Source organism: Scleropages formosus, chromosome 9 (genome assembly GCF_900964775.1).
Source record: "Scleropages formosus chromosome 9, fSclFor1.1, whole genome shotgun sequence".
Taxonomy (NCBI): domain Eukaryota; kingdom Metazoa; phylum Chordata; class Actinopteri; order Osteoglossiformes; family Osteoglossidae; genus Scleropages; species Scleropages formosus.
Window position 1 is genome coordinate 2,846,460 of NC_041814.1, and position 15,387 is coordinate 2,861,846.

Genomic DNA, 15,387 nt, shown 5'->3' on the forward strand with positions numbered 1-15,387 from the left:
TTTTTTTTTTTTAGCATACCTTGAAACAAGAATGAAGTTGTTACGGAGAGAACAACACCAACCCAACCTGTAAATAAAATCGTGTGTTGCTGTCTGGGCTTGAAAGAGTAGGATTGTGGTTTGTTCACTTTTCATGGCAACTGCAGAAGGCATGTTCAGTGCACATCCACAGCGAGAAACCCATCTCGGTGCAGCATTCGCACTCAGCTGACACATACGCCACTACTGACTCTGCAAAGTCTTCCACCACTATGTGTTTTGAGAGGTTTTACAGGAGGTTCATAAATACAGTTGGAAGACAGATTCCCAACTGCAAAATCCTTCACCTGCTTCAAGCTAGTATACAAAGTTACACTCACTGGGCAATTTACACTGTACTATTAAAAATAATTTAATTCCATCTCGAGGGGGGCAGCAGAACAGCCTGGCTAGAGTTTAAACTGAGTCTGCAACACTTAGCATGTCTATTTCATCTGCTGATGTCAGCTTAGCAATCTGACACCAACACTGTCACCTAGGGAAGAAACAGGATGTTTCAGAATTTATCATCCTTTCTTGCGCAAATGTAAACAAAATCAATTGCAAGCTGACTACCAAGTTTTACAAAGAAAAACTCGGTAGTTCAAGGTTGAATTTTGCTCCGCAACCTGAGAAGCTGTAACCTGTCAAGAGAAATGCATCACTGTTTGCTAACTACAGCTTGAACAAACGAGACCCACAAATGTGGACCCAATTCGCATTGATGTTTTGTTAACAATTGTGAACTCTACGTTTACTTGCGTAATATAGTGTCGATTGCGATGCATTTCGACTTCACCTTGTCAATTTGATCCCCTAGTCCCTCCAGGATGAGTCTGACTGCCCCTCTTGTTCACCCATACAGCTACATGTGCATGCAGGCATGCACACGTACCCACATGTGCATGCACGCACACAGACACATGCACACGTACTCCCGCACGCACGCCACGCCTTGACTGCCTGCACTCTGTGCAGGGTTCAGTGCCGTGTTGACAGGTGTTGAGTTTGTGAGCCCCAAGCTGGTCACCTGCCGGCAAGCCCATGAGCACCAGTCAGCGAGGAGAGCCCCTTGGTCCACATCAGTCCATTGCATAGGTTACATTGGGTTGAGGTAGATAGCTTCAATTGCCTGTCATGGAAAGATGACAGATGGATTACATGCGTTAAAATACAGGGGAAAACAAAGGGAAAGGCTTCTAACTATAAATGATACAACAATGGAATGTGAAGTGAGCATTTGTATCTGGCATTCTCTATTTTTACTGGTGGTAAACTAGTAAACTAGTAACAGCACATCTCTTGCACTGAACGCAACACATCTGTATCGTCACTTACCTTTTCTCAGACTGAACAGCAGCCTGGGAAGCAGGGCTTCCCCGCCAGTCTCTCCCCACCCCATCCCATGTCACCCTACTGCCCCCTCCCTCCTCCCTTCCCTTCCCCTCCCTGGGTCCTATCTGGGCCGAGGCCCGGGGACCTGTGAAACTGTATAAGGGGCCTGCATACCCAGTGCGCGCCACATACTCCCCCCACTTGCAACACTGCGGCTGTGAGGCAGGGCTGGGGCCACCGACACAGCGGGCGCAGAGGGAGTGTGGTGTACTGTGAAGGACGTACGGGAGGAGGATGTGGCAGTCGGGGGGAGTGAGGAGGAAGCAGAAGAGGAGGAGGACACAGAGACTGCAGATGAGGTGGAGGCAGAAAGAGACGCAGGTATTCTAGAGTGCTGAAGGGGAGCAAGGGGAGGCCGGGAGGACAGAAAACCCTCCGACTGGGAGGAGGCAGTCTCCGGTGGGGATGTGACATTGAGCAGAGGAGGGGGTGGGGGCAGGGAGAGGGTAGGAGGGGGCGGCGTGCGTAGCACAGTGTGTGTGCGGTTGTGGGGAGACTGTGACACTGAGAGCAATGGGGACACAGAGGCCAGGAAGGTGGAACCCGGCTGGGGGCTACTGTGCTGCTGCTGCTGCGGCGGCGGCTGCTGCGGCGGCTGGGAGGGGGAGGAGGAGGGAGAGGAGGAGGAGAGACTGATCAGAGAGCTGTGACCCCCAGAGGCTGGCAGGGCGGCCCCAAACTGCCGGGAGGAGACTGAAGGCACCACGTGGTGAAAAATACCTGCAGATACAGAGCATGAACGGGTGGAGGGGAGGGAGAAAAAGAAAAAGAGGAAGGGAGAGAGAACCAGGGGCTCAGCCAGTGCACAGCAGCAAGCCATACAGACAAGCACACAGAAAGCAAGCAGACACTCATATAAACAGTGATGTAGAGCAGTCTGAGTGAATATCAGCCCCAATGCAATAGGAAACTTCATTATTGTCGCTGTTCTAATGAAGTTTCCCAACAGGATGTCCTCTGCTGACTAACCAAACATTTCCGCTAACATCACAAACACGCAGCGCAGGTCGATGAAACCTCGCGAGCAGCAGTCCCCAGCTTCTACAGGGAACTTGAAAGCCTATGACTGGGTTCATAAACCATAAATCTGACAACAGCAGATGCTAATAATACTTAAATCCAGTGACGGATAGCTTCATAAACGGTGTAAACGGTATATAGCTTAGATCAGAGGTGTCCAAGCCACTGCCCACAGGGAACACGCAGCCAGTCATCTCATGTAATTTGGCCTGCGAGAACATTTCTAAGAAACTACAGTATATATGCACTATAACTAAAATACACACTATAAAATGTATTGGATTACCTGGTAGTAGTTACAGTTAGAAACACCGTGTCCAAGAAACAGAACAGCAGATGGCACAGTGGACCTACTGCCCCCAGTCGGGGCTCCGCTGAGCATGAGAATGTTGTTCAGCTGCAGCTCAGTCATCCTCAAAGGCAACAAAGTAGTCCTGCTTTGTGCGTTTTTCGCATGTCGTGACTTCATCGCTTTAATAAAAATTCCTACAGGAAGTTAATTACTCTTTGCTAATAACATTTGTATTTACTAGAACTAGAGTGCAGAAGAGATAAGTCTGAAGTGGGACATTTCAAGCAAGACGAACAAACTCCCACTTTATTGAAATGAAGAACAATCCAATTAGTTTGATATGCAACGAAGCGGTTTAATTTCTTCTGGAATAAAACCACTAAAAGACATCATGGCATGAAACATGCATCTACATCCGACAGTCCAATTTCATGAAGGCAAGATATACAAACTAAAAAGCTTTGGGGACAGGGATGTCTTTTTAGATGCATGTTTTCCCAGTTAGAATCGTTGCTCAAAGCGAGCTATGGAGCACCTGCATATATTGGCAGAAATATAAAATTGCTTTCAGATGATAAATCTGTAAAATATGTTGAGTGGGTTTACTGATATATTCAAAGTAAATTTATTGTGACAGACTATGACATGCCACAGTGATACATTAGCAATTAGTGTTAAAAACACTAAAAACAATAAGGTTACACTGTTGTTGTTATTAATACTAGACTCGTTCACTATCCATAAGCGATTGTTCGAATCACGGTCATGGTTTTCCAGAGCCTAATCCAGAAGTACAGGGTACAGCCTGGACAGAACACCAGTCCATCGCAGTATTATTAAAGTGTGTTCATTCTCAGTATGGGTCAAGTTTAATAATTCTTTGCTGGACCTTTACAAGAATTATGTCTGGTCAGACAAGTATCCTATATCCATCTTTATGTCACATAAATTACTTATTACTGATGATATGTTTCTCCAAAGTAGGCAGTGTATTAAGTAATGTTGCATTATACGTTTTTCCTACTTAGCCACTTGGACAAAAAAGGCTGGACACCCCTGATTCAGATAATTAAAATGCATCTCAGAAAAGTTGTTAGCGAGCAACGTCCAATTTTGAAATCCAAGAGGAAAATTTCAAACCTAGACAATCAAACAACAAAAAGGACTTTGATGCCCAGTGACAGCACATCCCGTAAGAGACATCATTCTCTCGCCATAACTCAAATGCCACACATACTGCAAATGGAAACCAGAGCGGAGCTTTTCACACTGCCCATTTTTATAAGGTCAAAGGATGGCTTGTGTGAACTTAAATAACTGACAAGGACTTGGTATTCACAGTGAAACATTTAAGCATTCAAATAAAATTATAAATAAAGGACAATGGCCAAAGAAAATGACACAGATCAACTTTTAAAATCTAAAATGACACACACCTTTTGAGAAGGCACGTGACTTGAACATAACTATAACCAAATTGTACCACAAAAGTGACAAAAAAAGGATGATGTTTACAGCTATCCTCAACGTAGGATGCTGGCTTGTTAGCCCACGTGCCATTTTAAGGCGGAAATGGGTTTCTGGGACTAACACCAGAACAAAACCATCTTTTGAAGGTGTGTCATTTTCTCTGGGTATGCAGCTGTGCTTGTAAACAACCAGCCAAACTGGAAGCAAGCAGCAGGGGCAAAGCCAGGCAAACTCTGGACTACTACTTACCTCTACCCAGCTGGGGGCTGTCTATGCCATGTCTTACCAATTATAATTTCACTTTCACCAACAACGCCTAAACCTTTGGTCTATATCAACAAACTAAACACCACCACCACCACCAACATGGAGAATTAAGGTGGCAGGTAGGGAAAGAGAAGAAAACGTCCACAGTTTCAGGACTCACCTCCCGCGGCACCCCCTGCCAGACCTGCGTTCGAGAACGTTCCCAGCGATGCGTGTCCGTTAACAAGCCGAGGGGCCCCGGTAACCGGCGGAGAGGTTGCTTGGGCACCAAACAGCACTGAAGTCCCACCCAAAGGAAACTGCGCCCCCAAGTACTGCCCAACGGAGGACCCAGGGGAAGAGGTTGCACCTGCAGGGGTGCCTGCCTTGCTGTTGAGGATGCTGCTGGCGGCGGCGGCCGAGATGAAGAGGTTTTGGCTGCCCAGGGTGCCAGCAGCCTTCAGCTCCCATTCCCGGGGCTTCTGTTTCGGCTGCCTCTCTGAGCCGGGGCGGCTCGCCGACTCCTGGGCCAGGAAGGGGTTGTGGTTTAGGTAAGGGGATCCTGTGGAGTGGGCCTGACCACATACTGAGTCTGGGCCCCCTCCATCCCCCCTCCGCTGTTGCTGCTTGTGGTCAGAGTCAGAGTCCGTACTGCCCCCACACCCTCGGGACCCCCCAACTCCGAAAGGGGAGCCTCCCTGTCGGAAGTCAGGTGGGGGCTGTTTGGGCTCTGATATGGGGGAGAAGGTAGACTTCCACTTGCTGGAAGAAGATGCGGAAGATGAAGTTGAAGACAGTGCTTCACTGGCAACGCTATTCATGCTGTTGCCAACTGACTTTCGCACAACTCCCCCACCTAAAAGAAAATGGCTCATGTCACGCCAGCACTAGTGCGCAGTTCATTCAAAGAATCCGGTTAGTTCAAAATGTACTTTTTGCAGTTTAGCAGAATCTAATAATCACTAGTACAACATAGTCTAATGTGTAAAGATTCAGAAATACCATTATGGCAAACAACACAAAAACTTCCACCATGACAGGTGTCAACTCACCCCTACCATTTTCTCCGGCTTTAACTGGACCGTCTCTGCTTTCCAAGGAAATGGTAGCAATCTTCCTCTCGATTCTAACACAGAAAACATTTATGCTATACAACCTGAGCAAAAGCAAATATCTGAGAAATTCATCCACTACAGATACACAGAAACACTGTGGGGAACAACCGCAATCAATACACACAGAAACTAAGACAGTTCTGAGGGAAAAATGTGAACTCTGGGTAACTCTGGATTTCTGAATAATTTCACTCTGAAATAGTTATGCTTGTTAAAAGGCACACACAAAATGTTCCTTGTGTCTTCGTTGAACATCTAAATATTAATCAAGGATGAAAAAAGGATGTTAAAAGCTTAGATTCTGTAATGGGTGAAACCAGCTTTAGCAACAATAACTTCTACCAAAGGCTTCCTGCAGCTGCTGATCAGACGTACAAAGTGGTTAGAAGGTATTAGAGCCCATTCCATAAAGGAACTGAAGATGAACTGCTTGCTTCGGATGATGCCACAGCACCTCAATGAGAAGCGTTTCATTAAAAATAAATTTTCAATAAGATTGAGGTAAGGACTATGACTGGGGCAGTCCAAAAACCAGAATCTCCTCTGTATGCGCCACTCATTTGTTGATTTACTCCTGCACTTGAGGTCACTGGCACACCACATGACAACTGCTTTTGAGCTTCAGATGCTTGACAGTCTCCTGAATTCCAGATTTTCTGGAAACACCTTGAAATGTAGCTTTTGGGCGTCTCAGTGACTGCAAGTTGCCCAAATCCTGAGCCAGCCAGGAAGCCCCACACCACTCTAGCTGGCATATAGAGTTGGCACAAGGATTTGGTGCTGGTATGCAGCATGTTGTTCCCTCTGAATGTACCACTAAATTCTTTGGAAAAAAATTAAGTTTAGTTCATCTGTCCACAGAAATAGTGTTGTGAAACATCCAGGTGGTCTTTGCTAAACTTGGTCCGAAAAGCTTCTTCCTCCCTCCTTTGGAAGAGCACTGGTTTCCTACATAACCTCCCACGGTCACCATTCTTGCTTTGCGTTTTTCTTATCGTACGCTGATGGATGGAGATATTACCAAGTAAGAGATGCCCACAGATCCTTAACAGTCACTCTAGGGTTCTTTGTCACTTGTCTGAGGATTGTACAGCATGCCCTTGTACCACCCTTTAAAAAACACCCACTCCTAAGAGAGCTGCAATGGTGCTGAATCTCTTCTATTTGTAAATTGCCTGACTGCAGACTAAAGAAGTCCTTAGAAATCCTTTTTGTGATGCTTTACAGCTCGATGAACTTGTGAGTTCAGCTCAACAACTCTTCTGAGGTCCTCTGTAACTGTTTTCAAATGGGTTGTACTGCAGTTCAACAAATTTTCGTTATGAAGGGCAGGTAACCAGCACTGTGGGATTCTTTTATAGGACAAGGCACTTCAGACCCACACATGAACATAATCTTATTTATTGGAAAACCTGACTGCAGTTACCCTCTTTCTGAGAAGTTCACATTCTTTTGCCACACTTGTCCTTGAATATTTGAACAATATGTTCAATGAAAACATGACATTGTACAATTTGTGTGGACTTTTTAAAATACCTTAATACAATTTAGATAAGACCACCTTTCAAGTCCTTCATGCAGACATTCAGATAATTAAAAAAGGTTTACAAAAGTTGAAATTTACTTAATTTTAGGTGATACATACCGTGAGCTGGAGGAGTCTGCCAAGTATCCGGCGGCTTCATCTTCAGAGCTGGGTGGGGAGGAGAAACGACCTGAGCCATTCAGCTCCAGAGGACGCTCTCGCTTAAGCACAGGTGGCTGGTCCAGGTCAAGGCCACAAGGACTGCGCACACACTGCTCTGGGGATGAGATGGCTGCAATCTCCAGGGGCTGGTTGATGTTGCTCACCTGCGTGAAAAAGTAGGGTTCATGAGACCAGCGCTCACCACAATTTAACCCCATTAGAGACACTTAGAGTGTCCCCCCAAGCCAGTGTGGCTCCCTGGGCTCACCATGGAGTTGATGTTGAGGGGGGAGCCAGATGGATGACTACTGCTGCCAAGGCCAGGGAAGAACCTCCTCTTGGGTGACCCACCTACAGCTTGTGCCCCAGCAGAACTGCGCTTCCTCCGACCACGCTTTCGGCTTTCGTGTGGGCCTGGGGAGTGTCGCCTGCTGCTGTGGTGGTGATGCTGGGATGATTTGTTTGAACTAATGTGTTGTCGGGACCCTGTACCAACTGAGGATGATGATGATGAAGAGGAGGAGGACGAGGAGGAAAAGAAGATGCGACGCTTGGTTTCACTGTCAAGAAACTCAGGGTCTGACTCTCCCTGCTTGCTTGGGCCAGCTTCAGGAAGTATCCTTGGGGGGCCATCAGCATACTGTAGCACCCCACCAGTTGTAAGACCTTGTAACCCTGCTGATGGCGAGCCATGTTGTGCTGGGGAAGAGGAGGTGGAGTCTGGGTCCATGGAGCCAGAGTGGGAACCACCATTTACCATGATGAGGCCAGAGGAGAATCCTACAGGGTGACAAACTCAATATGAAGTACATTCTTCCAATTACAAAATTTAATTACAAAAACAAGAACAATTGTCTCAAACTGCAATGGGATTATGAACATACCTGAGGTAGGAGTGTGGGGCTGCTTGCCATTGCTCTGATTCAGCTTGTCCGGCGGCGCTGGGTCTCGAGCCTGAGACACTGGGCTCGGTGTGTTCCTCTGTAAAAAGTGGACAAGAAAAGATACTTTGTCATTGTATGCAATACAATGAAATTTTGTGTGGCAGCCCTCAGAACAGCAGCAGCAGAAAGAACACTTAAGATAAACAAGCAAGAATTAGATTAAAACTTTGAAGTCCTCAGCAGCCTGGTGGGGGGGGGAGTATGGAGGTGGCAGCAGGCTTTTGTGATCAGTTCTCTAGTTGGGCAACGGGGTTATGATGGAGGCCACAGCTCTGGGAAAGAAGCTATTCTTCAGTCTATTGGTGCGGGATGTTATTGTCCTGAAGCGTTTGCCAGGCGGCAGCAGTTCAAACAGAGAGTGACCAGGGTGTGTGGGGTTCTTGATTATACTGCCAGCCTTCTATTTCAGTCGGCTAGCATACGTTGCATCCAAGTTGGGGAGCTCCACCCCAACAATGCGCTGGGCTGCCTTCGCCACGCGATGCAGATCCTTTTGCTCAGCGGCTGTACAGCTGGCATACCACACAACAGCGCAGTTAGTCAGAATGCTCTCAATGGTGGTCCTGTAAAAGTTTAGCAGGAGTTTCTGTAGGAGCTGGGCCTGTTTCAGCTTCCTGAGGAAGAAGAGTCTCTTTTGTGCCTTTTTGACCAGGCGGGAGGTGTTACAAGTCCATGTCAGCTGTTTTGACATAGACTCCAAGGAACTTTAGGCTTTTTACTGCTTCTCCTTGTATGTGGAGGGGGAGGTGGTCTATCGCCCTTGTTCTCCTGAAGTCCAGAATCGTCTCCTTTGTCTTAGATGTGTTACGGACCAGGTTTTTGTCCTTACACCAGCCAGATGTGCCACCTCAAGTTTGTAGGCCATCTCTGCATTGCCAAAAATCAGCCCAACTACTGTGGTGTCGTCTGCAAAATTTAATTATGGAGTTGGAGGTGTGGAGGGGGTGCAGTTGTGAGTGAAGAGTGTGAAGAGCATGGGGCTCAGCACACAGCTCCGTGAGGTTCCTGTGTTTAGGATGAGGGTGGAGGAGGTGTGGTTACCAATTCTGATTAGCTGTGGTCAGTTTGAAGAAGTCCATGAACACAGAGAAGAACCCAGGCCCAGATTATCCAGTTTGTGAGGGATGAGTGTTAAATGCAGAGCTAAAGTCCACAAATAGCATCTTCACATAACTATTTGGTGCATCAGAGCGAGCAGAGAGCTGTTGTGATGGCATCCTGTGCGGAGCGGTTTGCCTGGTAGGCAAACTAGTGCTTATCCAGATCAGGTGGGATGGTGGTTCTGATGTGTGAAAGTACGAGTTTCTCAAAGCACTTCATGACTATGGGTTTTAGAGCCACTGCGTAATAGTCATTCAGACACTTCACAGTTGATTTCTTGGGCACTGGAACGATGGTGGAGGATTTAAGGCATGTTGGAATTGTAGCTCGTTGTAATGAGAGGTTGAATATTTTAGTAAACACCTCTAAGTTTGACGACACGTGTTTTCAGTACCCGGCTGGGCACTCCATCTGAGCCTGCCGCCTTGCCTGCATTAATTTTCTTCAGGGTGGTCCTCACCTGGTAGTGCTGTGGAACCAGTGTCAGCTCTCCGGCAGGTGGGTTGACGAGTAGAACAGACTCCTCACTCTGAATGTCAAAGTAGACAAAGAACTGGTTCAGAATATCAGGCAGTTTGGCATCATCAATGGGCAGTAGATTGGTGGTCGTGGAGTCAGTCGGTGCCTTGATGCCGTTCCACATGCTGCGGGAGTCGTTGTTGAATCGATCCTCAATGCGCTGTTTTCACTTGCGCTTTGCATCTCCGATGCCTTTCGAGTTTCCCCCGTGCTGCACTGTAGGCTTGTTTGTCACCTGACCTGAAAGCTGTATCCCGCTACCCAAGTAGCATCTTCACGTTGCTGTTTATCCATGGCTTTTGGTTAGGAAACACCTTTATTGTCCTTTGTTTTAACACATTTTCTGTGCAAAAGTTTATATATCCTAGGACTGATCTAGCATATTCCTCAAGGTCTGTTTCTTTTATAAACAAATCCCAGTCTTTGTTATCAAAGCAGTCTTTGCAGCATTGAGGTAGGTTCCTCAGACCACACTTTGACTGTCCTGAGAGCTGGTTTTGTTCTGAAGATCCGTGGTCTGTAAGCTGGAGTTAGGGATCGAGAAAAATGGTCCGATTGTCCTAGATTTGGAGATGGGGTTGCTTTAAATGCACCTGGGATGTTCGTGTAGACCTGGTCCTGGGTGTTCTCTCTTGCTGGGAAATTCACATTTTTACAAACAAGACAAGAAGCTGTGTGCAGTGCTGTGCTGACGGGTGACAACCACTGAAAGCAAATCAAGTGAAAAGGTACTTACCAGCCTCTCTGCACGGCTGGGCAACACCACACTGTCCAGTGGGATGCTAACTGGGAGCTTGCTGGGGTGCACAGTGCTGAGGGGGATACTGATGGGCAAGCTAGTAATGGTGTCACCTGAGCTTGCAGGGCTTTTCTCCTTGGAGGGCTGAGGGCAACATATTGCACAGGTGCTAACTGCTGGATCTGAATCAGTAAATTCACAAGTGCAGCAGCTGACACAGAACACCAGAGGTGGCCAAAAACTTACCTTTTCAGTAACTTTAGGTGCAGTGTTCTGTTGCATGTCTGGGGAAATGGGTGAAGGGCAGCTTTGTTTGTTTGCTGCCAGAGGTGATGAGACTGTTCCCATGTCACCCCTGTAGAAACAAGCAACGCTCAGAAAGAGACCACTGACAATACATGCACGTACATAGCCGTTAAGACTGGTTTACAGATTACTATGCAAATATTTACCGTTGTTGGCTTATATGTCTTAAGACAAACTTGCTTAGTGATTTAACTTGAGTTTCAATAAAAATTGGAACTTGTCATCACGAGTCACAATGGTCAGGAACCCAAAAGGATCTACAATAATGACACTGTTCGAACAGATATGAAATATAAACTCAAACTATAACAATCATCGTCAACACAAGATTTTACATTTCTATAACCAATGGTTAGGTCTGCTGGAAAATTACAAGAGATACACTACTAAGCTGCAAAAATATGACTTGACTGAGAATTTATTACCCCAGCTTTGGCTTTCAATTCATGGCAACAATTTGGATTTCACACTCCTGTCAGCTGAGAGGCAGAATACATTTATTGACTTAGCACACACACTTTTCTTCAAAGTGACTTACAATGATTAACTAGTATTTGGGTGATGCCTTTATCCAAGGTGATTTACAATGCTGTGATACACTGTGATAACTCCCTACTATCATCCATCCATTTATTCAGCAGAATAATATAACACATGCTACCAGCAATTTAAAGTCACCAATTTGCCTGAACATGTCTTTGGATTTTTAGGGGGAAAAAACCCACACAAACAGAGAGAAGGTGCAAACTCCACACAAACTGAGTAGGGATCAAACCTACATCCAATAACACATCCCAGAAGCTGCGAGATACCACGTCCACTTTTTCCAGTTCAAGTTCATTTGCAATGTTTGTAGATTTTTGTCTTTACTGTAATTTTTTTGTATTGAAGGTTGGATTAACATCACAGATAAGTATTATGGTTTGTTTGTGAGTGTAAGTGTAACGGGGGGTGCGATGGCGCAGTGGGTTGGACCGGGTCCTGCTCTCCAGTGGGTCTGGGGTTCGAGTCCCGCTTGGGGTGCCTTGCGCCGGACTGGCATCCTGTCCTGGGTGTGTCCCCTCCCCCTTCAGCCTTACGCCCTGAGTTGCCGGGTTAGGCTCTGTTCCCTGCGACCCAGTATGGGACGAGCAGTTCAGAAGGTGTGTGTGTTGAAGTGTACATACATGATATGAAAGAGCTGAATGACCACAGGCAGGCAGCCACACGGTATTACAAAGAAATTAATGAAGGGAAACTGCCTTGTTACATTGTGTTATAACTGTGATAACTAATGTTAATTATTGAAGTGAGATTCAATTTCAATGGGATTTGATAGTATTTAAGCATGAATGGGTACCAGTTTTGAGGCTCGGGAATATGCATAAAAACTCTTACCATCGAAACTAATGAAACTTTTGTCTGAGTTAAGAGAATGCACCTTACAAAGGGTTTTTCAGGAACACATTACCTTCATAAGAGAAGGTAAAATTGTAAGTAGTTCTTTACCTAATCTCCCACACTAGCATTCTCTCAGCAGGACACTCCATTTTTCTGTGACTGACTGCCTCCTTTTAGGAATTAGCAAAGTCGCAGACATACCTGCAAAGCCATTTCCTCAATTTGTAGTGATTGCATAAACATTAACTATGTCTACAGTCCCTGTACAGCAAACTTTACTGCCCAGCAATGGTTTTTCTACTCCATGACAGATAGACTAGCCTTTTGCACAAATGTAAAAGGTGTCTGGTGATTTCCTTAAACTTCAAGTGCCTGACCTGTTAAATGTGGCTCCATAGCCGCGGACAGCAGAGGGGCTGGAGTCCTGGTTGAGGTGACGGCGCAGGACGATCTTGGCAGGTGAGAATCGGGTGTAATCGGGCAAGGGGTTGCCTAGGTGGCGGTGGCGGGCATCAGGAGTCGCAGGCACAATGTCATGGTCAGGGGACACCGGCAGGTAACGTCGCAGTAGCTCTTTGGAACGACACCTGTCGAAGCCTGGAGAGCCAGTGCCATTCATGGAGAGCTCTGGGCTGAGACCATTGGCTGCCGGGGCTGCGAGGCCCAGCTTCGGCATATCTGAGTCCAGCAGGGACGGCGGCTCCAAACTGGGCAGGCTCTTGCGGTAGGAGAAGTCTTCACATGCACTGTAAGACTTGAGCTGTAGCAGCTCCTGCTGCCGCTGACTCTTCTGCAGTTCAACTATGCTGATCTGAGATCATACACCAGGGGGCACCATTATTACAGGCTGGAGCTAAACACACTTAAAAAAAAGTTTTACGATTTATACACCGGTCAGTGTCATTTATACTTTTTGGCTGTTTTCACTCCTAGTTTATTTGCTGAGGCCAGAACCATAGACTGATTCTGTGGAAAAACCTGGCCTGGTTAGGTTTCTACTATTTTTCAAGTACCATATACTAAAGAATAATCCTGTGCAATCCACCAGAAATACCGTGGTTTTTTTTTTTTTTTTTTTTTAAAACACATTACATATGAAGGAATATTAGGGTAATGAGCACTGTTAGGATACAGCTACATACACTTCTATACTTGCCCAAAACATACAAAAAAAACCAAAATATTCATAATGTTTAATGGAACAGATGCCATTGTTTCAGTGTCACCAAGCCGATTGTCATAGGTACAAGTGCCATGTACAAGTATGTCCCAATCAACTTGAAATTGTACTTGTGTAAGTCAAACCACGCATGATTTGTCTGCAATGTACCCAAAACCACTTATTTCAGGTTACTTGGGTGTGTTCAAAGGGTAAAGAACTTCATCCAATCAAACTCAGAATATACACCAAGTGTGAAAACAGCCATAATTTCAACATAGCGAGCACTACAACATCCATCAATAAAGTTGCTATGGCCACAAACAGCTGGCAGCCTGTAAGTCTATAATGAGCGTAAGCAATACCTGCAGCTCGAGACAGTGACGCTGTTTCTCTGAGATCTGTCTGCGTAGTGCCTGCTTCTCCTTCAGCAGAGTGTCCAGGCACAGAGAGCCCCAGTCCAACTTCAGTTCCTCACAGCGAGACTTCAGCTGTCAGCCCACATGCACACCAACACCCATCAGCTTGTACAAAAAACCCTCAACTTCTGTTATTACAAACACGTTTCATGATCACACTAGAATGCACAAAATCAGTCAAAGCAGCTGCTGTTAAAGCTAAAAAAGGGTAAAGGGTAGCTTTGCTTATGTCGCTGATAGTAAGTCATGGTATTCCAGAGCTGTGACGTAAACTGCTTTTTATTTCAGGTAATGTTAACCAAGGGCCAATACCTCTGGCCTTCACAAGCCATGAGATGTGCTGGCTTTCCAACCAGGTGAGGGAAAGTGTGTCTCTTTGTTTGGGATTTTAAGAGGATATGTCACAGAGCTCATACACATTTGTTGAGTCAGCCTTTCATGTTTAAGGTCATCAACAAATTGTTTTGCCTAATGTTTTAACTGGGGACTAATTAAAGTGAATTCTCAAAAACCTCTGGGACCAGGGATGATCACCCTGACTTATGTCATGTGGTACAAATACAATGCCCTAGGGTGATCACTCCTGATTCACTGTAACTGAACCAATATTTTGCCACTGTACCAGCATTAAGCCTACAGTAGTAGGCAACTGTGGCAGGACAACCAGGACTGAAAGAAAATTGCCCCTTGTCACCTTGGACTTTGCTAACGGTTAATCAGGCATGTGTCGCATTAGTGCTTTTATTTTTATTTTTTTTTTAATAAAAAAAAAAAAAAAAAAAAAAAAAAAAAAAAAGATGTCCTTAACTATTTTTGAATTTTCACCCCACCCCAAAAAAAGATCTTTTAAAAAAAACCAGATTTACTGTTAACGTTCAGCTCTGTGAAAGTCACCCTCCTACAAAGAGCACATGGAAAAACCCATGATTCGTTAATGCTCTGATTGTGCCGTTCAAACGGCAGTTTTGTCTTATTAATATCTAAAAAAAAAAAAAAAAAAAGTGAGCACAAACAAATGAGCCCGAATTTGAGCGTCTACATCACAAAACGGCACAAACGTAGCAATAACGAATCATGCAATTTTTTCCCCCTACTTGTACTGTTCGTAGAGCTTTAATGTTCATGCATCAAAGATCTCAAGTATACCGAGAAAGTGAAGCAAGCTATCTTCAAGTAAAGCTAACGAGGCAATTTTCTGAAAATGTACACTGCATCCTGTTGGCCTCATGTTTATCATAAACATAAACTGAAGGCCACATGAGAAATTGTGTAGTCATGTGCCGCTTAACGACTGACCACGTATATGACAGTGGTCCCATAAGACAATGGAGCTGAAAAATTCTTGTCGTCTAGCGACGTCATAGTGCAACATGTTACGTGTTCTCGGTGGTACTGTTGTAAACAAACCTACTATGCTGCCAGTCGTAAAAGTATAGAACATACAGTTATGTACAGTACATGATAGTTGATCATAAACACCAGTTACTGGTGTATGTATTTATTGAGCTTATCGTTATTTTAGTGTACTCTTTCTACTGCGTCCTTTGACTGCATCAAGGCTATACCATCTAGGTGTA

The 15,387-nt window shown here is 45.4% G+C and overlaps 1 protein-coding gene across 5 annotated transcripts in view; it reads right to left on the bottom strand.

The window, feature by feature from the left end:
- The window catches only part of dot1l (DOT1-like histone H3K79 methyltransferase), a 35,181-nt gene continuing 19,794 nt past the window's right edge, over window positions 1-15,387 (bottom strand). For 3 of the 5 annotated variants that reach the window (XM_029254567.1, XM_029254569.1, XM_029254571.1), the window contains 10 exons: window positions 13,757-13,882; window positions 12,610-13,043; window positions 10,793-10,901; window positions 10,544-10,690; window positions 8,128-8,224; window positions 7,512-8,023; window positions 7,202-7,407; window positions 5,494-5,567; window positions 4,623-5,297; window positions 1,405-2,133 (listed from right to left, as the gene is read on the bottom strand). In XM_029254567.1, the coding sequence (XP_029110400.1) occupies window positions 1,475-2,133; window positions 4,623-5,297; window positions 5,494-5,567; window positions 7,202-7,407; window positions 7,512-8,023; window positions 8,128-8,224; window positions 10,544-10,690; window positions 10,793-10,901; window positions 12,610-13,043; window positions 13,757-13,882 (3,039 nt within the window). In that variant the 3' untranslated portion in view covers window positions 1,405-1,474. Of the gene's footprint in view, window positions 1,151-1,404; window positions 2,134-4,622; window positions 5,298-5,493; window positions 5,568-7,201; window positions 7,408-7,511; window positions 8,024-8,127; window positions 8,225-10,543; window positions 10,691-10,792; window positions 10,902-12,609; window positions 13,044-13,756; window positions 13,883-15,387 lie in introns of those variants that run through there. The other 2 variants (XM_029254570.1, XM_029254568.1) reach the window with 2 other exon arrangements.